The 25,779-nt window shown below is 40.3% G+C and overlaps 1 protein-coding gene across 1 annotated transcript in view; it reads right to left on the bottom strand.

Moving 5' to 3' along the window:
- Positions 1 to 11,435: 11,435 nt before the first annotated feature.
- The window catches only part of P2RY8 (P2Y receptor family member 8), a 30,813-nt gene continuing 16,469 nt past the window's right edge, over positions 11,436 to 25,779 (bottom strand). Inside the window, 2 exon segments of the mRNA XM_032679481.1 lie at positions 11,436 to 12,056; positions 12,058 to 13,024. Coding sequence (XP_032535372.1) covers positions 11,885 to 12,056; positions 12,058 to 12,956 — 1,071 coding nt within the window. The 5' untranslated portion in view covers positions 12,957 to 13,024 and the 3' untranslated portion in view covers positions 11,436 to 11,884.

The following is a 25,779-nucleotide window of genomic DNA, read 5'->3' on the forward strand; positions in this document are numbered from 1 at the left end:
AAAGCTCGGGGCCTCATCTTTGGCGGCCGTGGGTGTCCAGCGGTGGGAAAGCACCTCGGCGGTCGCTCCCGGCTGGGAGGCTGCAGCTGCGCCGGTCATCAGCTGCGCACTAGCTGGCGTGGGCTTAAACCACAGAATCACGGAAACAACTGGGTTGGAAAATACCTCAGAGGACATCCAGTCCAACCTATGAACGAGCACTACCATGTCAGCTAGACCATGGCACCACATCCAGTCTTTCCTTAAATACCTCCTGGACAGTGACTCCACCACTTCCCTGGGCTGCCCATTCCAATTTCTAATCACTTTCTGTGAAGGAATTCTTCCCAATGTTGAACCTAAACCTCCCCTGGCACAGCGTAAGACTATGTTCTCTTGTCCTCTCTACTGTTGCCTGGGATAAGAGGCCAACCCCCACCTGGCTACAACCTCCTTTCAGGTACTGTAGAGAGCAATAAGGTCTCTCTCCCCTGAGCTTCCTCCTCTGCAGGGGAAACAACCCCAGCTCGCTCAGCCACTCCTTACAGCACATGTGCTCCAGACCCTTCACTACCTTCATTGCCCTACTCCAGAACCTCAGTGTCCTTCCTGAATTGAGGGGCCCAGAATTGAAAACAGGTGTGGGTCACCAGTGCACACCTGTACAGTGCACACCACAGGAGCCCTGTTTTATATACCATCTCCTCCTCTCCACTAATGCTGGCATGAAGTATTTTGCAAAGAGGTGCTATCACGCATTTCTTAGGTCAGAAAGAACCCCAACATAAGAAGGACACGGAACTGTTGGAGCAAGTCCAGCGGAAGCCATGAAGTTGATCAGGGGGCTGGAGCACCTCCCCTACAAAGACAGGCTGAGAAAGTTGGGGCTGTTCAGCCTGGAGAAGGGAAGGTTGTGTGGAGACCTCACAGCAGCCTTCCATATCTGAAGGGGGCCTGCAGGGAAGCCAGTGAGGGACTTTTCACAAGGGTCTGTAGTGATAGGACAAGGAGTAATGGGTACAAACTGGAAGAGAGGAGATTTAGACTAGATATTAGGAAGGAGTCTTTTTACTGTGAGGGTGGTAAGATGCTGAAACAAGTTGCCCAGGTAGGTTGTGGATGCCCCAACTCTGGCAGTGTTCAAGGCCAGGTTGAATAAGGCCTTGAACAATGTGGGGTAGTGGGAGGTGACCCTGCCAAGGCATGGGGGGGTTGGGACTAGATGATCTTTAAGGTTTCTTCCAACCCTTAACATTCTATGATTCTATTATTATCATCGCCTGTCATATTATTATAAAATTTTAATTATATCATTTTGAGTAATTATGCCCTTTTTAGCAAGTAGAAAAAGTAGTAGAAAAAGAACATAAAAACTGAGATTTGTTTCCCATAACTTGCAAATAATGTGATGGTGCATATTTTCTCTGTTGGCTAGGAAAAAAGTGAAATGTGTCCTCTAGCATTAAAAATATATCCAGTCGTTAAAACAGAAGTTTGTATTGAATAATTGGATCTCATGACACCTGTATCATGGACCATGTGTCTCATTGATGGAGCCAGGCTCTTGGCGATACCAAGAAATAGGACAAGAGGCAACGGGCAAAAACTGATGCTAAGGAATTTCCACCTGAATATAAGGAAAAACTTTATTGTGCAGGTGACTGCACTGGAACAGGCTGCCCAGAGAGGCTGTGGAGTCTCTCTCACTGGAAATATTCAAGAACTATCTGGACACAATCCTGTGCAGTGTGCTCTAGGATGGCCCTGCTTGAGCAGGGAGGTTGAAGCAGATGATCCTCCTTAACCTTACCCACTCTATGATTCCATGGGTTGTGTTAGGGCTTGCCAAATCTGACAGCCCAATGGAGGTGAGGCTGCTGTGGCCCCAGCTGCTCCCAGCACCAAGGCTGAGCATGTATTGCACTGCCAGCAGGCAGACATGCACACACTGTCTATGGTTATCGTAGAGCATGTCAGAACAAATTCACTGTTCATTTTTCAGGGCTGTGAACTGTGAAACTGCTCCTTGCTAATAAGAAGGTTTGAAAGATGCTACAGAGATGAAAACCGGAGTATCTTTCATATGATACTAATATAATTTTTAATGGAATAAAAAGACAAGGATCTCATCAGGTAACAGAAACCTATTTCCTGGCACACACAGGGCAAAGATATGGAGTTGTTCCTCTTGAAAAAATATTGCAATCCTGCAAGTTTAACTTAAGTGTAAATCCTAATACATATACACCTTGAACATGACCGCAATACTGACCCTTTCCTGAGAAAGGGAAATTGAAATTGTATGGATGTTCCTAGAATTCGGGACACATTTCTTACCCAGAGTCATCTTTCTATCCCATACACCTTGCTTTGTATGGGATATAAACAAGTATGGTAAACTAAAATCAGACACTCCAGAGAAATAAGACAATAATGCAAAGTTTCCCATCTCAAACCAACAGGCTCAATTTTCTTCTTTTCCTCATTTTATTCAGTCTTCCAGTATAGTTCCACTGGTGTGAAGCTGCAACGGAGCAATGAAATTGTGACTCTATCCCAACCCATGTAAATGTATAAAGAAGAGACTGGACATGACAGAACACCTTCTGTTTCTGCCAGCGTGTTTTGGCAGACAGGAACAAATGCAGATCTGTCTCCAGTCACCAGTACAGCCTTTAGAGATGCAACATAACTTCCCTGTCTTAGGTGTGGCATCCCATTAACTGAAGAGTAAGACAAGAAAGATTTGTTTCCCTTGGTTGAATTCTGCTTGTATGCTGCTCTTCTGCTTTACACAACAGACTTTCTGAAAGTAAAATAAATAAATAAACCAATAAATAAATGAAAGATAAATATGTGCACTCACATTTCCCAAAAATATTTTACGAACTTTTAAATTTGTTTTTCAAATATAAACAATTCATCAACAATTTTCCATGAAAGTTCAGACAATACCTGAAAATGGAAACCAAAAAAAGAGGTTTCTCATGTGAAGAAAATGAGGTATGACTCTTCGATTATTATTTTTAAGGAGTGGTAATTACTAAATTTGTTATTCTGTTAAACTTACAGGATAAATAGTGATTTTGTTTATTTAAAAGACAAACCCACAAACCTATTGAAATACGTGTTTTCATTTACGTTATTTATATCTTATTTATGCTGGTCTAAATGTCAAACCAAACAACCTTGTGTGAAAAGCTAAACCACATCATGTAAACTGCTCCAGGTGGGAGAGGTTTGAAAAGCAGTGTTTACTAACTGCTCCATAGCAGCCTTGCAAGAGTCAGACATAGAAAGTGTGAGGCTGCAGTGAGATGACCGAGGTGAAGATCAATGACACCAGCTGTTATCAGAGAAGTTTCTGTCGTAGCTGACTGTGCTAGTCAAAGATTAGCTTGTCCAAGGTTGCTTATGAAATTGTTGACTTTTTCAAATATCCAAGGTATTTTGAACAAAAGCAAAATAACAGTTAGAGCTCTGAACTGCAGAGACCTCTCCTCAATATTTTTGTTCTGGACTTCTCTGCATTTCTGCCTATGCATTTACTCTGTGACCATCACAGTAACACTTTCAAGCATGTAAAGAACACTATGATCATCAAATATTTATCCCTACCTTTATATGTATTGCAATGAGTGTATGTATTTCAACCGGGGTGTATTATTTGTCTGAGCCACCTGTGCAAGGACAGGATCAATTTGTTTGGGGAACAGTGCCTGTCCATTGTGAAGAAGTTAGTGATTCCTAGGGACTTAGCTATAAAGTTGCTATGAAGGGAATGAGCATTTCACCTTTCACAGGGCAGCTTGGCTTTTCTAGGATAGCCTCATTAATTCAAAGAGCTCAGACTTAACGTCTTCCAAGGAGCCTTTTTCTGCCAATGAAAATGTATCTGCCCGGTTCTGTGGCTTCTGCCACAGGAAAGGTGTTGCAAAGTGGAGAAGCCTAGAGCCTTGAAAAAATCTCCGTGTGAAGACAACTAAATCCTAGCAAGAGGAGCACAGAATGACAGGGTTGTTGTCCAAGAGGACGAGCTGCCAGGTCCACAGCAGCAATGTAGGGTAGAAGAAAAAAAAAAGAATGCTTCCTTCCTGCCAGTTTCCACCTGATATCAAATGTGTGCTATAGCCTCTCTCAGGTTAAAATGTTGTGCTGCAAGCACATCCCAATTTACATGACATAGCAGCAGCATTACATACATTATATATGCTTCCAGTGCTGACTTTCCCAGCTGCTGCCACAGCCAATGTCTGCTGCTGAGAGCAACTTCTGATCTGCATCTTGCCTTCTCTGTTCTGTTAGTGCAGGGCCAACGAGCAGCCTCAGAGGGGAAGACTGGGCAGTGGCTAATAAGCCTGTAATCAGTGGGACAGGAGGGTAAGTGTTTGCTGACAACATCCCTAGATATCTGTGTGTTTGTGTGTTTGAGGGGCAGTGGATTATATTGAATCCATGAAGCTCTCTTAAATAAGTCACATGGCTGATTTGTGCTCTGCAGGCAGTTTCACCTCTAACCGCGGCATTACCCTGGTCTCTCTCCCATTAACACTCACATAATCTCTAGACAAAAAGAAATAGCGGAGCAGACTATAAAGACCACTGATGGTGAATTGTTTATTTTTTAAAAAAATATTAAAAAGTTTGTAAAATATTTTTGGGGAAAGTGTGCGTGTACATAATGTATATATTATATAGCATGCATATGCTATATATGTGTGTGTGTTTATAAAAAATGTGTGTACAGATATATGATGTAAGATGCAAACATATAGTTGCCTAAGTGTGAAAAACAATTCTTCCTTCTGCTTATAGAGTATAACAATAACTGAAAAGATAACGGTATAAAGCTAGGGAAAATGAAAATAAGATGCATAAAAGAAAATATTTATTGTCTCAACTGGAATCCCAGCTCTTCTGGAAGATAACTTCTGAGGCTCCAAGGCCGAGAACATTTGTGGAACTCTTATGTTTATTATCTAAATCTCCACCAGAGGGCAGTGCATATCGTCATTTTCCTACGTATTTGATCACAATTTTTGTCAGCTCTAAAAAGCTGTAACTTTTAAGAACTAAAGGCCACACACCACAAACGCTCAAATTCCTAGTTTTAATTATAAAGATTACATAATATTACTGTCTATCCGTATGTACATGTATGTGCCGGGTCCTGCACTTTGGCCACAACAACCCCCTGCAGCGCTACAGGCTGGGGACAGAGTGGCTGGAGAGCAGCCAGACAGAAAGGGACCTGGGAGTTTGGATTGACAGGAAGCTGAACATGAGCCAGCAGTGTGCCCAGGTGGCCAAGAAGGCCAATGGAATCCTGGCCTAGATCAGGAACAGTGTGGCCAACAGGACCAGGGAAGTGATTCTTGCCCTGTACTCAGCGCTGGTGAGGCCACACCTCAAGTACTGTGTCCAGTTCTGGGCCCCTCAGTTCAGGAAGGATATTGAGGTGCTGGAGCAGGTCCAGAGAAGAGCAACGAGGCTGGTGAAGGGACTCGAGCACAAGTCCTTTGAGGAGAGACTGAGAGAGCTGGGGTTGTTCAGCCTGGAGAAGAGGAGGCTCAGGGGAGACCTCCTCACTCTCTACAACTACCTGAAAGGAGGTCTCTCCTCCCAGGTAACCAGCAGTAAGACAAGGGGGCATGGTCTTAACCTCTGGCAGGGGAGGTTTAGTTTAGATATTAGGAAGAAATTTTTTACAGAGAGAGTAATCAGGCATTGGAATGGGCTACCCAGGGAAGTGGATTCTCTGTCCCTGGAGGTTTTTAAGATGAGACTGGATATGGCACTTAGTGCCATGGTCTAGTAACCACAGCAGTGTTGGACCAAGGGTTGGACTTAATGATTTTGGAGGTCTTTTCCAACCCGGCTGATTCTATGATTCTATGATTTAGGGGCAATCAGAGCTGATATTAATGACAATAGGTCTAGCAATATCTTGAAAGAGATACACTGATATTGAAGCTAGAAAGAGCTATCATAAGCATGCTAATAGGTGATAATATATGTTTACCACAGAGGTTAAGGCCACTGTAAATTTTCATGGTTTTAAGAACAGGAATAATTCTACCCTATGACCCAAATAACTTTATTGGATGTGGAAATAAAAACTTAGATAGTGTCAGAATAAAGTCTTTATTTTTGTCTTCTATCCTCTCAGTCTGATAAGATTTATCAATTTAAGAAAAATTATATGCTGTATTTTATCTTATTTTTGTACTTGTTTAAAGGTTTAGTTTTAGCAGCAATATATGGGAACAATTGCCTCATTAAAACATACGGACATTTTGTGTGTAATTGTACAGAGTAGTTTGCATTACCCCATGCAAATAGGGTGAGATGCTGATGCATTCTGCATTTACTATGGAATGCAAGGTGAAATAGGGGAAGATAAAAATATCAGCCTGTTGACAATAATGATGAACTGGGGAAACCAAACCATCAGTGTTACAGTGCTGAAACTTTTTGAGGGAGACAAAGCCATTGCACTCTGTATAGAGCTTCTAATTGAGAAGGTGAACAGACTCTTCGTAGAGGTAATTGAGGGGAAGAGGCTTCCAGTCATTTAACTTATATATTATCCTTTATTTTCTGAACCTATATGAATCTGGGGAAGTGAGAAAGACCTGTGGCCTATTTAAATGTTTGCTGAGGTCCCCAGGAATATTATTTCCTAGGTCATGAGCCTACTTCAGATAAACAACCTGCTGTTGCAAGCATGAAGATGGCAAAATACAATTCAGCTGTCAAGAAGAAAGTGATAACAGTCCTGGGATACCAACATTGCTTTTGTGGTGTGGGTCCATGGCACAGAGATCTACCAACACCTGGATGTCTGCATGCAACCAATAATCAAAGCAGATGTCACATAAATTTAGGGAACAGAGGAGGAAGTCAACATGAATGTTGCCAAGCAATAAGATGCTTAGGGCAACACTTGATATCTATTTTGATCAGATAAGTTGCACCTTTTGTGCATGGCAGGCTCACGTTTCCAGAGATCTGAGTCCCTCTATGAGATGTTTGCTCTGTATCTAGGTAGTGGTTTATATGTCTGTTAATCAGATTCCTTTCCTTATGGCAGAGATCTGGAGATTTGCTGCAGCTTCCAGCTTTTATGTTGAAAAGGCTCCATGTTTCTAAAATGAAACTGGCTGTTTATGAAGAAAATTATTTACAGACATTCTCTAACTGCAGAGAGACTAATACAGAGACTAACTTTCTGTGTCTCTTTGCAGACTACCAGTTAGAGTATCTCTCTGTCCAGCCACAGATGTTACTTCTGCGACCCCTCTCCCATCTCTTCCTTGAATCTGCTTATACCTCCCTTAAGTCTGTTGTCCTTTCTCCTTTGACAAAGCTGCTCAGGTATACAGCAGAGGAGCAAAACCTTTACATTTCTACAGATTTAAGGGACTCAACAAAACTGTTCTCCATTTTTATGGTACTTCACCATATCCAACAACAGCAGTTAAGGTTTTGGAACATAACAGGAAAAGCTTCAAAGGACAATTAGCCTTGGTAACTCCCAGCAGGACACCATTTGCACTTGACTTTCTGTATATGAGTAATTGTGCCATGCCAGAGCCGGGTCATGTGGTAAAGAAACCAGGGAAAGAGGACCAGACACTCTGTGTGCTGAAAATTTCTGCAGAAGGAAAAGAAAAAGACTGACTGCAGGGCATCATCATGAGCTAAGACAGTCAAGAAGGGAGTTGAGGTATTTATGCTAAAAGTTAGAAAGGTATTTTGTCTGGCAGCTCTGAACTTCTTGTTTTATAATTAAAGAGACTTGAGAGTCTTCTTGTTTGATAACATATTCCAGCTGCTTAGACTTTAAGGAAAAATATTAAAAGACTTGCAAGAAGACTGGATCTCATTAGTTAATATGTAATTCTCAAGTTACTGTTTGGGCAAAGACAGTGAAACTCATCCAAAGCAGCTTTTCCACTTCATTGAGGATTTTGTAGACCTTTTTCCTACCTTACATTGTCTCTTTTCTGAGGTGAACAGTCTTAAACTATTTAACTTGTAAGATTTTATATCACTGTCTTAGATCATCCCATATGCCATTATCTTGATCTTTTCCAGTCCTTGTAGATCCTACATAAACAATATTGAATATGATGTGCAGTTTTGGACACCACAGTTTAAGAAAGATATTAAGCTATTAGAGACCGTCCAAAGGAGGGCAATGAAAATGGTGAAGGGCTTTGAGGGGAAGCCGTATGGGGAGCGACTGAGGTCACTTGGTCTGTTCAGCCTGGAGGAGACTGAGGGAAACCTCATTGCAGGCTCACCGAGGGTAAGCAGGGGGGCAGACACTGATCTCTTCTCTCTAGTGATCAGTGATTGGGTCTGAGGGACTGTCCTGAAGCTGTGTCAGGGGAGATTTAGGTTAGATATTAGGAAAAGATTCTTCACCCAGTGTGTGGGTGGGTACTGGAACAGGTTCCCCAGGGAAGTGGTCACAGCACCAAGCCTGACAGAGTTCAATAAGCATTTGGACAACACTCTCAGGTACAGGGTGTGATTCCAGGCGCTGTCCTATAGAGGGCCAGGAGTTGGACTCTGATCCTCATGAGTCCTTTCCAACTTGAGATATTCTATTATCTAGCACTACCAACCCTGACTGTCCCTGCCCAGTTTCCCCCAGTGCCCTGCTCTGGGCCGGGGGTGTGATGGGCTCTGACTGCCAGACCACTTCAGAAATGCATTGAAATTTAAAAATATATGTATTTGGTGCACCTCTTGGGCACAGAGAAGGATTTAAGTTAGCCAACATCTTATTCAAGTATTGATACATTTAAAATTTGTGTGAAGGGTCTATGACAATATCAAGTTTTAAGATATACATTAAAAAAAAAAAGAAAAATATGAACACATATGCAAAGAAAAAATCAATCTTCATGCATGGGAAAAATAACAGACTTAAAACAATATAGAAATCTAAGAAAAGCACAATAACAATGTGAAACAGAATAATTTTATTCCATGACTTGGCTTCTCTACCCTTTTCTATGCTTGGAAGTTTTTCACACATTTATTGTTATTATTATTATTATTATTATTATATGTACGCAAAATTTCAAGCACATTCATAGATTAAATTTCTAGACAATTAAAAAAAACCACCAAAAATACAAAAACCCCTCCAACCTCCAAAACAAACAGAAGCATTCTTGTCTTCTCAGTAAAATTACATTAACTACAGAGGCAAGCAAGTAAGCATGTTGCCCAGGGCCCATATTCTCCAAAGTGAAGCTAACATGGACATGAACTTCTCAGTAACCTCACAAATTGCAATCTACATTTATGTGTGTGTATATATATGTATATATCCGTGTGTGTGTGTGTGTATGTGTGAATGTCAACTCACACCCACTGTCCAATGAAGGCAGAAGTCATTGTTCTTATGATGCCCCAGAAGAATGTGTTTCCAGGATCAAAGAACAGTATATTGGGCCACTTTTAAAGATAATTTATTCTCTTCCTCTCTAATAAAAACCCTCCAAGCCTTCACAGTATACACCATCAGACTCAAAAGATTGCTGTTGTTGGTTCATTTTTATGTTCTTTTCTCAAGGAACAGTCCCGCTGACCCAAATGGGAATTTTGCCTAATCTGAGGTAACTAGAGGCTAGTTGGTGAAATGGCATGAAGATGTACCTGAATCTGTACCTGAGGCATCCTCCCTATTTCTTTTTAAACATTGTCAGAAGAGAGATGAAGGGCTATGTTGAGCTGTGTGAGGATGGAGAGAAGAACATTTTTGGTCAGTTGTGACCATCTATTTTCTCTTGCAAAAGGAGCAATTCAGTATTTTTCAAAATATAACTGTTGAGGTCCAAAGTGCAAGGTTTCTCCCTTTTGGCTCTATTTGGTGTCAGTTACAGTTCAGGCACATACGCTCACAGATCAGGTTCAAGATAAAACAGAGTCTGCATTAGGGGTAGGAGAAGTAATGGTTTTCATTGTAAAAATATTTGCATGCTAAAAAAAAAAAAAAGGGAGAGAGATTTCAGTATAACCTCCAAGAAAGTTTCTGCTGCAGCAAAATGCTGAAAACAATTAAACACTTTTAGAAGTGAGAAAGCTGGAATTCTGTGAAAGTGGATGGTGAAGGGTATCTTCCAGACAAATTGATGGGAAGGTTTAGACAGCTTACGTATCACTGAGGCTGGCCTTGTAGGCAGAAAATGTGAAGATAATTAAAACTATCACTTGAAATGCCACAAAACATTGAATGTTCCCATTGGCTTTACTAAGTCAGGTAAAGTAATACTAGGTCCACTCATGTTTATTCTTCTCCAAAAACTGATGATACTTTAGCAGAAGGTAGGACATACAAATATGTCACGGTGCATTTTGTGGTTTTCTGACATCTGTCATGAACACATTCATGATGATCAGTGGTGGAAAATTGCATTTTAATTATGTTATACTCAAAGAAAATGACAGATTTTAAGGACCCTGGGTGTTGCAGTGCAGCAAAAGGATACTGTATAGCTTTGTCTCACTTGTGAGGGGAAACTCGTCCAGCACTCTCAGATATATTTTGGCTCTCCACTATCAATGAGGGCCAGAGGTAGGTAAAAAGCTGTAAATATGGCTGGAAAAACTTTGCCTTTGTCTTTCCCCAGTGTATGGTCCTCAGTTGTCTTTCCAAGCACACAAGCAGTTGTTGAGATGTGAGAAAAATTAAAAGAAAAACATGTCATGGTATATCCAAATAAGCTGGAGAAGGATATTTCAGAGAAGCATTCCAAACACAGGACTGCACAATCCACCTGCCATAACCTATTATCAGAGTATGTGGTACAGCTCCCATTCTCATGCCTTACTTTCCTTTTTCTCTTCTTCTTTCTGTTTGCCTGCCTGAAAGACGTCTGTTTCGGACATCTGGCCATAGAGATGGGGGTTCAGTTGATTTCTGCTGGTACAAAATCACTCTCCAGTCTGTGGTTGAATTCTCGTTTATCCAGCTGAAAATCTGGTTAATAATCCACACCATCACTGTAAGGAAGATAAAATCATTGCCCATGCATTATATAAAGCTAAATTCTCTGCTAAGAGGGATGGCTCTTCTACATATAGCTTAGAGTACATGTTAATGTGAGAAAATCTGGGTTTTTTTTTAAAAAAACTGCTCCCCACAGTCCTGAGAAATTAATAACTTCAAGAAATTAAAATATAATCCACTCAGCAGCGAAGTAGTTGCAAATATTTTTAGTTCTAGTTTTTCTTTCATTGCAAGAGATATTTACTGTATAAAATTGAAATAAATAGTATGAGTCAACCTATCCTTTTCAAATGTCAGTGTGGTTTGGTTCTGATAAACTGCTGGGTGAATTCACAGTGGCTATGGTAAAATGACATGCTACTTTTATTCATTCTTTTATAGAAATACAACAAGAGAGAAAGCAATACATAAAAAAACCCCAAAAACAAAACAAACAAAAACCCCCAACAACCCAAAGCCGAGCATGTTGCTTAGAACAACAACCCCCTTGCCCCAAACCCAGCTTCACTGTATGCTGTAATTCATGTACAGTAATAGTTCACATTAACTGAGAATCACAAGTCTTTGGTTTAAATCCTATTGTACAACCTGAGAGTAATTTTGTCCTAAATTTATCCCTTGGTCTCATGTGGTAGGCTACTTCCAAGCTAGTCCTAATTATTAATGTTGAGTTTGCTTCAGTGCCTTCTTGACTAAACTCAATTCCTTTAAGACTTCCATTTCTTACCGGAAAGTACTGGAGTAGAATGTGCAATGTAAGTACAGATTGAGTTCTGTCACAAAAGCCAGGCATTTTGAGAGTAGCCATTCAAAAGGAAATATCTTCTTTGTTTACTCGTGAATCTCACGTCTTTCTTCTGGGGATGTCTAAAGCTAAAAAACACTTTCCTGCCTTTGCAAATAGACTTTTACTCCCTCTAACCCATCCATAGGTCCACTTGACATTGACCTGACTGACACGGTCCTGCCAGAGAATAAACTTTCCCTTCTGTTTTCTAAGCTGTCACTGAGCAGTACCTTGGCCGAAACAATTGCATGAATTTCTGGTAAATTCTTTGGATGCAAAATAATAAATGAAGGGATCTATGCAGTTGTTGAAGCAACTGAGGCACAAGGTGAGCTTGTAGGCAGGGTACAAACTGCTGTCATAAAATAGGCGGATGATCATATGTGCAAGTAGGATAAAGTTGTTGGGGGCAAAGCAAGTGATGAACACCAGAAGGACAATTGTCGCCAGGTAGATGGATCTAGTCTTCTGCCTATTACCATATCTGTTCGATGTCTGAATTAGCTTCCGAATGATGCCAATGTAGCATCCAACTGTTACGACAAAAGGGATCAGGAAGAGCACGACAAATAGGGTGAGGAGAAAGACTACCCAGGCTACAAAGTTGGGCAGCATATCCCATTTTAGGACATCAAAACAGGTTATAATCCCCAATTCTTTCACTTCATAGGTGAGATCTGTGCTTTCTAATGGGTACAAGGCTAGTAGCAAGAAAATCCACATAGCTAGACAGGCAGCAAAGGCATATCTTTTTCTTCTCCACTTGATCAACTTCATGGGGTATACCACACCCATGTACCGCTCAATGCTGATAAAGGTCATGGTCAGTATGGAAGAATACATATTGGAGTAGAACATCACAGTCACAAGGCTGCAAAGAGTCTTGCCAAAGCTCCAGTGATTGCTTTGGAAGTGATAAGAAATCTGGAAAGGAAAGCAGCTGGCCAGCATGAGATCCGTGATGCTTAGGTTGATCATGAAGATGACAGAAGGTGTTTTGGGTTTGATGTGCCAGCAGAGCACCCAAAGGGAGAACAAGTTGCCAGGGATGCTGATCAGTGCCACCACTGTATACACAACTGGGAGAGTGATGGAGACAGTTTTATTCTGGAGCATTGCCAGCGTCAAAGCATCGAGGTGGGATCCGTTTTTAACCATTATTCACAAGGGGGTTGTTGATTCCTGTAAGTCAGCTGGATCATATCATGAACACTTGGCTTCAAAACCTAAAGGAGAAATGTTAAGTGAAAAAAGCAATACATCAACACAGAAATTAAGAACATAGTCCTTCTATTAATGAACTAAGTAGTTTGTCAGATTTTCTCTGAATGTACCGAATCTATTAAATTACCTTCTGAAACTCTCTCCTCCCTCCAAATCATGGTAGTGTTTTACCAGTCTCACTTCTTCCTGTCTTTGAATGGCTACTTTTTCCCTGCTGAATGTCTTTCTACTCCTTAGAATCATAGAATTATTAAGGCTGGAAAAGACATCCAAGCTCATCAAGTCCAACAGTTGTCCAAATACCACCACATCAATTAACCATGTGACTAAGTGCCAAGTCCAGTCATTTCTTGGACACTTCCAGGGATAGCGACTTCACCACCTCCCTGGGCAGCCTCTTCCAATGTTTAACCACCCTTCCAGTGAAGAAGTTCTTCCTGATGTCCAACCCAAACCTCCCCTGGTGCAACTTAAGGTCATTTCCTCTATCCTGTCACTTGTTCCCTTAGGAGAAGAGACTGAAGCCCATCTCACAACAACCTTCTTTCAGGTAGTTGTAGAGAGTGATAAGGTCTACTGTGAACCTTCTCCAGACTCAACAACCCCAGTTCCCTCAGCCACTCTAATAAGACTTGTGCTCCAGACCCTTCACCAGCTTTGTGGCCCTTCTCTGGACAGTCTAGCACCTCAGTGTCTTTCCTGTAATGAGGGGCTCAAAACTAGACATGGTACTCGAGGTTGCAGCCTTAACAGTGCTGAGTACAGGGGCGTGATCACTGCCCTGGTCTGCTAGCCACACTATTCCCAATACAGGCAGGATGCCATTGGCCTTCTTGACCACCTGGGCATACTGCTGGCTCCTGTTCAGCCAGCTGTTGACCACCATCTCCAGATTCTTCTCCACTGGGCAGGTTCCCAGCCACTCTGCCCAAGCCTGTAGTGCTCCGTGGGGTTGTGACCCAAGTGCAAGACTCTGCATTTCACTTTATGAACCTCATACCATTGATCTTGGCCCATCAATCCCGCCTGTCCAGACCCCTTTGCAGTCTATTCATTACCACACCTCTTATGTTACTGTAACATGAAGAAAATCACCTATCACAAACTGAAATTAAATGGAACACTAGGCCACACATTTTCCATGAGCTAAGTCCATCCTATCTACTCTAGTGTTAAGACCTTGATTTTTGTGGTACACAATATCTTCTGACTTTTTCTCCCCAACTAACAGTGATCAATTCAAAGTAAGTGCTGAAGTTTTCTTTGTTGGTTGTTTTTGTTTTCAGCTTAGGGAAAGGAGAACTGTGGGAAGATGACTGGGGATAAAAATGAGAGGAAAGTTAGAAGTTATATTCACATCCTAACAGAAGTTATAGCGGTACAGAAAATATGGGGTAAAATGCAGCTGCTACTTCCTGGATGGAATGTGGTTGGCAGCTCCACGATGATTCCCCTACAACAGCAAGCACCTGCTAAGGGGATGGAACAGAGGATGGAGCAGAGGGAGACCCCACAGCCAGGCTCCATGGTGAATCTCTCTCCTCAGATGAATTGGTTCATTAAAGCCTAATTGTAATATTACTCACACCTCCATCCCAAAGTTACCCACCTCCAAGGTATGACCACCCCTCAAGGGCATGCACCTCATAATTTTTTTTGAAACAAAGTGGGAAAATTTTACACCAATCAGCAACAAAGGTATTTCTGACTGAAGTCACTCAAGCTCCACCTAAATAATAAAGAAATAGTATAAAAGTAAATCTAGAATAGGGGGGAAAGTTAGGAAGGCTCCATTGTAATTGCTGGGGATTAATCGGAGGGCTGAACCTGTCTTCTTGACATGGACATGTATTGCGGTAACGGGAGTGTACTCTGTGTGTGCTGAATACTTTATTTGGGATAAGAACTTGTCTCAATATTTCTTTAAATACATTTTTGCAGTCAGATGCCATCACCAGCCATCTTCAACCTAACCTGCTCATAATTTTATATAATAAAGTGTGTTATTCTGTAAAACTGTAGTGTGAGCCCTTGACAGACACCAGCAGTTGCCAGCAGCCAGTACACACTCAAATAAAGTGGGAAGATTCTGCTGAGGGGTCTCCCTTATGCTGTTGGTGTGTTTTCCTGAGTAAGTCAGTTGAACCACCCTCTGATTCGCAGGATCTGATCAGTGAAGCGTCCCGTAAGAGGACACTGACCGACTGGTCAGGCACAAGGCTCTCCACTTTCCTGGGGCATGTGACAGGCACATACTAACAGTCGAGGAAAGTTCCCACAGTGAGGGTCAAGAGAATCTTCCCCCTCTTCACACAACAGGAACATGCAATCCATTATTCTTGGTATATTTATAATATAAACCGAATATAAAGAAAAAAACAAACATGAGAACAAGGGACAGATTGCAGTTGTTTGGACTCATTTACAGGCTGAAGGACCAGGCTTAAGAAGGAGCAAGCCCTTCTGCTAATAAAAAGAAAAGCTATTGACTTTCAGTTTCTGCAAGATGTAAGTTTTTTAAAACGTTCTGTTTGCAGCTGGTCTTATTTGCCACCACCTGTAATTCTCCAAAATTAGTTTCAGTTTTGCAGCCTGCAAAGCAAACCCATGCTTTCACTGTCTGGCATATATAGATCTTTCTTGGCAGAAGTAATAGATTATGGTTTAGCTTATTTATTTTAAGCAGCGAAGTAGCATTCAGCAGCTGCAGCAAGAACCATGCCTTAATGTGCTACGTGTGCCTACTTGTCATTAAGCTGCAAGTACAGGGATGCAGTTTCACAAAAGTACAGGCTTGAAAAGTGAAGAAAATGGCAATGAATGTCCAGAAAGGCAGAGGATAGACTAGAGTAAGTTTTGTGAAGAGTGGCAATAGGGGGTCTGAAGAGGTGCCAGGCCAAAGTCAACTGATAACTGTGGGCACATGTATTATGTTTAATAACAGGCAGAGAGAAGGTTCAGACACACAGTCCTGCTTGTAGACTCTGATCGCCTTCACTGTTTAATCCAGCTATCTGATTGCAAGACACACCTGCTGTAGGAGGTCAGATTAAAAAACATAGGTGCCAGTTAGTTGGTGTCACATAACCTCAGATCTAGTTAAAAAAGATCTTTAATTTGTGTGGTCATAGGTCATGAGTAGTGTAACGGATCAGTCCCTCAAAGAGGTCAGCCCTTGGTGCTGGCAAACTCTAGAGCTGGAAATAACCATTCTGATAAAAATTGGTTTTTCTGACAGAGGTTCTTACTGAATAACTTGCTAGACCTTTCACAAAAGAATTGTTGATGGTTCCTGAGACTTGGCAAATGTGAAGTCTCTAGTGAAGGCTGTAGTGCAGCAGGGAGGCACTCAACTCAAAACCACCTGAGCACAAATCCAGAAAATCGCAGTGCAGCAGCAAGCGGCTCAGTGGCAGCTTATAGGGGTTCTTTCTTGATCTGATCAGCTTGACACAGTGCTTCAAATGTCAGCTAAAAATATTCGGTAGTGGTGAGAGTCAGTATCAAGCAAGTGATGCTAACTAATGTTGCCAGTCTTTCAGGAGCTTCTAGCTGAGCTGTTGGAAGCCTAGGGAGAGGAACATGAAAATAGGATTGCAAAGTAGTCAGAGATGTGCTACTAATATATCACACACTTGACACCAAGCAAACTTGGTCTAAGTAATGAAGTGATCATCAGATGTTCACAACTGCAAAAAGCCCTCTGAGCCAAATCCATTGCAAAGGAGATTCAGTTCTTGTCAGGGGAGCTATATCAAGAATGAAACTAATTCTTCATTTTTTCAGGAGAACTTAAAAAAGCACTCGCTGTCACATAACTCTTGGAAAAAAATCCTTAATGCTCTGTATTTCAACTTTCCATAGCAAATACCTATTAATGAACTTTATAGCCTCAAAAATCCTTCTCTAGTGGCACCTCTGTGTACCTAAGAACCCAAAACTTCTTGAAACAATCAGAAAAAAATTATCTATATCAGAGTATGTACAGAGCTCTAATAATATGCTTTTGCAAGTGAAAGATATTTGCTATCACAGACCCCTAGTTACTATTCCTATAGAAATTGTAGGTACTTGGGAAGGTAGCAGCATAGGTGAAAATTTCCATTATATCTGTCTCACTGGTAATAAAGCTATTGAATAAGTCTTATATTTTGTTTTGTGTTAGGCCTAATCACAAACAAATCTTCTTCTATACTTGCTTTTTCTGAGAATACATCTTGATAATCAAATCAAGTCATGGCTGGGCTTCGCGAACGAAGATTTGGGAAGGCACTACCCACGCTTGTTGCAAGCGCGTTGGTGGCTAAAAAGGCCAATATGAGATAGACATCTTGATAAGAAGGAGATAAAAAATGCACACATAGATGCTGCAGAATACAAAACAGTCAGCATTCATGGCCTGGCTAAAGGCAAGTTTTATGCACTTGTGAAATGTTGCCGTCAGTAGAAACTAAGTACCTCCAAATGTAGGCACTTCTTGAATTGGAGATAAAAGACACAAGACTTTGTGGTTAGATGCCTACAAGAGCTCTCCAAAAAAGAAAAAACCTTGGCATGGTTTTCACTGATAAAGATGCCCATCACAAGGAGCAAAAGAAGAATGTTGTGGTGATTCCTTTAGAGTCTTCTTCTACAGGGGAGAAGAGGGCATGCAAAGCACACAAGATTGATGCTGTAAGTCGTTCTTGAGGGCAAACAGCCTCCTGGGGAAATGTGGAGTACAGAAAATTCTCCTTCCAACTTTGTCTTTCCTTTTGGCATATTCTCTCAGGCTCTAATCGTGAATTCCTTGCTCAGGAAAGTCTGGGCTAGAAGAAATTCCTGCTCTGATTCACCCTTACTTGTGGTGATTTGCTTTTTAAATGGCCAGGTGTTCTGGTTTTTGCTGGAGTAGAGTTAATTTTCTTCCCCATGGCTGGTATGGGACTATGTTTTGGATTTGTGCTGAACATAAGGTCGATAACACAGAGATGTTTCTGTTATTGCTGAATAGTGCTTACACAGAGCCAAGGCCTTTTCTGCTTTTCATACTGCTGCACTGGCGAGGAGACTGCGGATGCATAGGAGATTGAGAGGAGTCACAGCTGGCACAGATAACCCAAACTGACCAAAGGGATATTCCAGACTGTATGATATCATGCTCAGTATGTAAAGTGGGGGGAAGAGGAGGAAGGAGGGGACATTTGGAGTAATGGCATTTGTCTTCCCAAGTCACCATTACCGCTCTCCTGGAGATGGCTGAACACCTGCCTGCCCATAGGAAGTAGTGAATTAATTCCTTATTTTGCTTTGCTTGTGTGCACAGCTTTTGATTTCCCTGTTAAACTGTCTTTATCTCAACCCACGAGTTTTCTGGCTTTTACCCTTCTGATTTTCTCCCCAGTCCTGCTGGTGGGGGAGGAACTGAGCTGCTGTGTGGGGCTTGGCTGCTGGCTGGGGTTGACCCAGGACACCAGGTTAAGCTGCTAGAACCACAGTGTACCATTTCAATGTACTTTATCTCTCCCACTGTTGTGTTTATAGGGGTTTAGTTAATGCTATATTTACATTTTGTTCAGGGTAACTTTATGTCTTTCCCTCACTGCAACCACAGTCTCTGTCTGTCTCTTGTGGTTTAATTAGAAAATGTCATACATAAGACAGAGAAGAATATCACTTTAGAGGTTTAGAGTCCCCTTATGTTTTATGAGTTTTTTCCTTTCAATTTCAGATTTCCAACACAATTCAAATCACTGAAGCTTGCATAGATTATCTTGAAGACCAACTTTGCTGCAGGATAATTTAAAAATATCCACCTTCAGCTAAGATTTCATATGCATAATCTGTAAAAATATAGTTCTGTTACATAAATATCCCTGTCAGAAATACTTTTTATATATTGTTTTTATTTTTTTGGGAGAGCTCTATTTAAAGTGCAACAGACAAATGAACATACAAGTAGACTGAAACAAAAACTCAATAAGGATTCTTCAAGTGACACCATCTAGTCTGGTTGACAGTTACAGCAGTACTCAAGCTTCTGACACAGAAAGAGAAATCTTAAGCTTTTCTGCTTGCTTCATTTCTGAATCATTTAGCGGATGGATGTATTTTAGTTTCATATTAGGTACTAAGCACCTACAGCCTCTGGAGTAACACACAAAAAATCCATGTAGGATTTTTTTGCTACTCTTTGTGCTCACTGGTCATTTCACTCTGCACAGAAAGCTCATTTGGAAATTCAGTAGGTTTTTATCCAATCTGTAAACAAAGGTGACAGCTGCTCAGTGCTTTTTTGACTGGAATAGTGATTCCTTTCCCTTCGATTGGCAAAAGATGGCAAATAAAACATTAAAAGATGTACTGAAAATCACACAGTAAAAAATTGCAAGAGAACTGCGTTATTTCTTTGCTATGGAAGAGTAACAGTAGAGATGTGTCTACTTTCTTTTTGGAGAACTACTAAAAAAACTGGTATGTTTTCTTTCTTACGTCTATTATCTTCCTGTTTTCAATGTCAAGTGCACCTGTGAAAAAGACTGAAAAGCCAGTGAGCCAAATGAAAACAAGAATTGCCAATTTATAAAAAGTTTTGTGATTTGTTTTGTGATTTGAGATGGAAAAATAAATGTCAAAATGTATCATGAAGCAGAAAGCCTTTCAAAACTTATTCTGTTTCATAATTTTTGGTTCACTACCTGTCAAAGTGCAATTGCATAGGGAAAAATGGTCTTATTTCATTAATTATTTGATATTGTTACACTTTCGGAAAGACACCCTTCTAGCTGAAGAGTGTAGGATGGCATGTTTCAGATTACAGGTAAAATAAACTGAAATGCAATTTCAATTCAATTCAAAACAGATTCAGAATGAGGCAAAGTGAAAGCACAGATTTTACTGTAAGCACTTAGAAAATCATATTAATAGTTTTTAATCAATGCAAGTGTGGCTGAAGAATGTATTTTGTTTTTTCTCAAAAGAGCACTTTTTAGAATTTTTTAAACTTATTTTATTTCTTGTTTACTCAGTTTAATACTATTACAAATCAGTAACAAGAGTTAAAGGATTAGGATAGTTTATGATTACCTACCTGTAGTTAAAACTGGTTAAAACTTAGGAATTGTCAGAGTGCAGTGTTCCTGCTGGGTATTCAACCCCTCCTGGACTGTCTGAATTACTAGTAAGATGAAAGAATATTACACAAGCACAGAAAACAGATGCTTAATTTCTATTGTAGACTGAGTATGAGGAGAAGAAGGAGCCAGGAAGGCAAGGAGTCAGGAGCCAGTCATCTTGAGCTGTGAGAAAAGTGAAAAACACTTTGATATTTAGATAGAATAAGGGGTTTTAATATGAGGAACAAGAAGGAAAAGTGCCCTTCTGTAACACATCTCAGTTATTGTTCCTAAAGCATTGTTGGTGCTTTTCAGAGAAACACTTCAGTGAATGTTCAAGTTCACCAAACTGAGGAATGTAAATGAGTTCATCTCTGGTTGTGTGTTTCTTAAACTGAACATGGGCCTTACCAAAAGAGACTGCAGGTTTTGCCTTGATGATTCTTTCTCATCCTTGCAATGAACTTTCATGCAAATTTTAGCTTGTAGGATTACATCTCAACTTCTCTAACAGCCATGAGTTTGGTTCACTCAGTCAAGATGTGAACCCAAGTCTTCTAAGAAACTTCTTTGTATTTGGGCTTCCCTGTCCTTTTTGCTGATTTTTTTTCTTCCACTTGTTTTGTTCTGAGTAACATTATTGCAAACATCTGAAACTGTTGCAGAGCCTGTAATATTGTCACAAAGGCATTATTTGATGCTAGGCTTTACTTTATCTTCTTTTAAGAATAAATACATTTTGGAAATATGACTTCTACCCTCTGTGCACTTGCGTGTGAAAATATTTCTGAGAAAACAGAATGAATCTGAAAACATCTAACTAGCTGCAATATTCCTGACCTTCTGTGCTATTTAGCTTTAGAAAAATAAAAGTATTGTCTATTTGTTATTTTTCACCAAAGATTATTCAGAAAAAGGACATAAGAAAACCATATGTATGTCTTCACTGCAAAAGATAGCATATTTTTTACAATGAAAGACTTACATTATAACTAGTATATTAATCAAAAACTCTTGTGGAGACAAACTTCAGTCTTTATCTTAGCATACCCAGTCAAAGTAAACCTTATGGTGGTTACAACTCTAACCTCAAATAGTCAGGACAAGGTAAAACAAGAGTGTCTTCTCTCCACAAAGATTTCACATTGAGAGGTAAAAAGCCCTCTATTTTTTTCAGCAAGAAAATATAGAGGCATTACCAGCTTTCATGTAGTGGAGGGTACATGCCTCCATCTGTTAGCTGTATCAGTCTAGACAAAAGGAACTTTATTCAAAAGTGAAGGAAAATAATCCTAGCATTTCTGCTTACTAAGATGTGTTTCTGTTCTCCAGCTTGAGAGAGTGCAGGTAGGCAGATTCCAAGTTTGAATCAAAAAGTATTATTAAGTATGAAGTCTAAATATACAGATGACAGGCAAAGAAACTCCACAAGGGAATCTTCAGAACTAGGTAAAGCAGTAAAATTAACTGTACATAGCTACCTTTAAATTTCCTGGACTGTGCAGTGTCTGTCCTGGACTGTGCAGTTTTGCTGATAGTTGAATTTTAATTCATTCAAACCTTCACCTTTTCTAACCATAAATCATCAGTGTCAGGATTCTGTGCTGGTGTTAGCAACGTTCATCCTAATTTAGATAAGATTTGCATAAACACAGCCGCTATCGTCTGTGTTAATAAGCCAGTTCAGTGTGAAACTCATCAATGTGGCATTTAAAAAGTTTGTTTCTGCAGCAGTCAGGTTTTTGGAAATAGTAAGTCTGTGGGCCAGTATTGACAAATACTGCAATCTCTGCATCTGAAGTGTGGTTTTATGATTCAAGTGATAGTTACATTACAAAATGAAGCAGTTTGCACTTTTCTTTATCAGTGCCCAAGAGAGTTTTTAAAAATTCTGTGAGCAAAACTTTAGGTCAATTGAAACCAATAACTCCACTGATAGATTTTCTAAACTGGTTTAAATTTCAGAGTAAGCATCCTAAACTGGGTTTAAAGAGGTTCCAATTTATGGGTTAATAGCTAAAATATTATATATATGTTGACCTTTCCTACATACACAGACTTAGTAAGCTTAATTTTTTCAAGGCTGATATTTTAGAAAGGATTAGCAAAGCTAAGGCAACATAAGAGTTCAACATAAGAGCTGAGACATTCATTCTGTAGGACTTACAGTCCTCTGTGATCATTGCTCATGTGCATACAGTCATATCCCAGCGGCACAACGTAGCTTGCCTCTTGGTGAAACAATGCAATCTTGCACATATTGTGGAGGAAGAGCATGCACGCAGTTCCTGAAATATTACTGACACCTGGCAGGGAACCTTCACTTCAGTGGGTCACAGTCTTTGTCAGATGGTCGACAAACAGAAAGCTCCTTTTAACTACTCTGGCAGACATCCTGTTGTGTGGTGTGGAGTTATCCTGTGCCAGAGGGTCCTCCTGCAGGTACCTTGCCCTTGAGTTATGGCAAGATGATGAAGATTTATGTTTTTATGGAACTTTGACCATGGAAATTGCCAGATCAAGTTGGAATTTAAATAACACATGAGCTGATTTCCTTTACAACTTTAAATTTTTAAATATTGCCTATGTCCAGAATGGATAGACAGTGGTTTCTGGTCAGCAGTCACTTCCCACTGCAAATAATTGCCTCACACAGCTGTTGTGAAAGTCAGAGAAAAAGGTGTAGTTGATCATTTCCTTTCTGACCTCAAATTCCAGGAAAAGAATTTAGGTACAAGGTGCTTGTGGTAGACCATTTGACAGATTCCTAAGAGATAATCCCTCAATCTTCAGAAAACTTGGTGGTCTTACATTGAATCTGTATGGTCAAACAGGCATTTTACAATAAAAAATATATATATAAAACCATGTGTGTATATGTGTATATATATATCCTATTTGAAATCTGTACTTTCTATCTTTTCATCTCTCTTTTCTGTGAAACTCTTTCTGAATGTTTTCTCTCCTGTTCAGTCTACAAAGGAATTGAGGTAGAGCTGCATGTGTGCTCTTGAAGATTATCTTTTTAGATTAAAAGAAAAAAAAAGAAGAAGAAAAAAAGAAAAATACCTCAGATGTTGCTTTTTCTCATATTTGCACTAAGGATATGACAATCTGTAGCTGTGGATTGATTTAGCATATGATGAAGTCCGTAAACAGAATGGACCACCAAATTTTGCAGGTGTAGTTGAAAGGATAATTTGGCATGGTATTTGGGAAATGTTTTGAGTAAAGAATGGAGGGTAATTCTAACATCTGTATAAAATACTGTGACCAGAAATTGGAAACAGTATTGTTAGGGGTGTATCAAAAAACTTGGTTGAGCATGTAAGCTGTCATCAGATGGGCCTTCTTCTACTACTTCCACTAGTAGGCCTTAGTATGTTCAAAATCTCTTTCTACCTCCTAAATAAATAGACTTGCCCAAAAAAGCCTTTGCTAGATCCATAACAACTGGTGACATGTAAATACAGGATGAATTATTGTTCCCCTTGTTAAGTAAGATCTATATGAATCTTCAAAATTTTTTCCACATCAGTAGTACAAAGTTGCAAGATTTGGGTATAGCTGGCACCTTTCCTGCCTGGTCTTTTCTACAGCTGTGGGTTTATCATCCATAGAAATCTAAGTGTCTATTTTAGGGTGCATTGTAAAATGGGAATACCACTGATTGTACTAGGCAGATCTCCAGTGACTGTAACATTCTCATACGTAGTCACTTCCACAGTAAAGGCAGGTGTTTGAAGCTGATTCCAGCCCATTTTAAACATCCTGTTGATTCAGATCCTGTTTTCCTGGACACCCATAATTACCTGAATTCTGTCCAAATCTGAACCAGTCCCCTAAAGCATGATTGACCCCTTTGACACTTGAACCACTCAGCTGCTACTTTAAAATGACTGGGTCAGCTTCTATGTGAAAATGAATTGGCACAGAATAGGACCACGTGCGTGGTTGTACCTGTACCTGTCTTCTTCCACCTGTGTGTCAAAACCTACAGTCAGTTTTATGTGATCATAAAAGTGTTTGTGTAGCAAGGATTCTCACATCAGCAGTAATGAAAACAGTCTTGACTGAAAAATGTGAGATGTGGGGCTCTTGTAGGAGCTAAACTGATATGCACTTGGCAGCTTGAAGTTGAACAAGACTGTATCCAGTACTGACCCCTGGGGAGCACCCCAAGCTGCAGTCCTCCAACTAGGCTGTGTTCTGAGGCAATTTTGATAACTGGTACAGTTATGCTCTGATAAGATATGAATAACAATAGAGCAGTAGGAGACAGTTCTTTGGAGACAAAATATGGGTTGTTATGAGTGCTAGAGATCTCTTAAGTGATGTGCTCTGAAATATTACCAGATTCCTGCAGTTTTAGTGTGTAACTTGACAATACATGCATAGGAAAATTACACAGACGTACTTAAGAATAAAGGAAATTTTTGGTGCAAATGGCACCTATTCAGGAAAATATGGTGTGACCTAAACTAAAACAAACCAGGCTTCTGTTACTAAAAATTAAGGTTACAGTTTTTAAACTAAAATGTAGAGAGAGCTGACTGGCACAAGAAAGCATATCGTTCAGGATGACACATATTTAGTGGTGGGAATGTTATTAAATCCTCTATAGTCTTAAAAAAAAGGACAGGAAAAGGTATTAAGTCCAGGAAGGAACCAGACAAACAGTGTCTACATGTGAAGTGTATGAAGCACATCACGTAAAACAGTCAGCCACAAAAAAACCCCAGGTACATAAAAACGCAGTTACATAAAAGGAGTAAAAATGCTGAGGCTGATTACTCTGGTTTTCAGCTGGGAATCTGACCTAGTTTAGGTATCTGAGAAGTCTGATGAAAGAAAGTGAGTGTTAAGAATGGTATGACCAGGGTACATGCTGATACAGCCCAGCCAAAACGGGCCGTGTTGCTGGAGGATCAGTACTGTTGCGTTATGGGAAGCTTTGTGTCACATCCAGTCAACAATTCAGCTGCATCAACACGTGAAACAAAATTTCCATGGGCTGAAGGATGTGACTGGAGGACTGCATCATCAATCACATAATGAGGATGGTAAATGTGGCAGTGATGTGCTTGGGATAGGAAAATCAGCTGTGAGACCAAACAATACAGAAATAACAAAACCCTTCAAGTACCCCTAACCAAACTGGGAAAATACACTCTGGTGTGATGTATGTGTTCAGGTGTCACAAATGTGATTCCTTGTGGAAGCCAAGCGTTCAAGATCCAGTGGCGAGCTCCTCACAAGATGAAGATTAGCAGCTCTTGACTGAGACCTTTGCCATCCTGAGTCTCTGCAGCAGCAGGAGCACTGACATGGGGTCTCTTGCTTCGCCATCAGGACAGGGAAGAGCTTTGGCCTGTAGCCTATTGCAAATAAATTTCTACAACTTCAGCTGCTTAACTAGAAAAACCCTGAACCTCATGGAACTGATGGGGAGAAATCAGCTATCACAAACCAAATCTGCACCAAGGAACCTTCTTGTGAGCTAGTAGTGCAGAGAAACATGCTCCAGTGATCAAAAACTTTCTGTGGAGCTGGTTAATCTATTAGCATCAATATAACATAAAAATACAACTTGTTGGCCCCAAGTAAGTGCATAATACATGAAAATATCTGATGAGAAATGAGACCTGGCAGAAAATGGCAAG

This window comes from Chiroxiphia lanceolata, chromosome 2, assembly GCF_009829145.1.
Source record: "Chiroxiphia lanceolata isolate bChiLan1 chromosome 2, bChiLan1.pri, whole genome shotgun sequence".
NCBI classification, from domain to species: domain Eukaryota; kingdom Metazoa; phylum Chordata; class Aves; order Passeriformes; family Pipridae; genus Chiroxiphia; species Chiroxiphia lanceolata.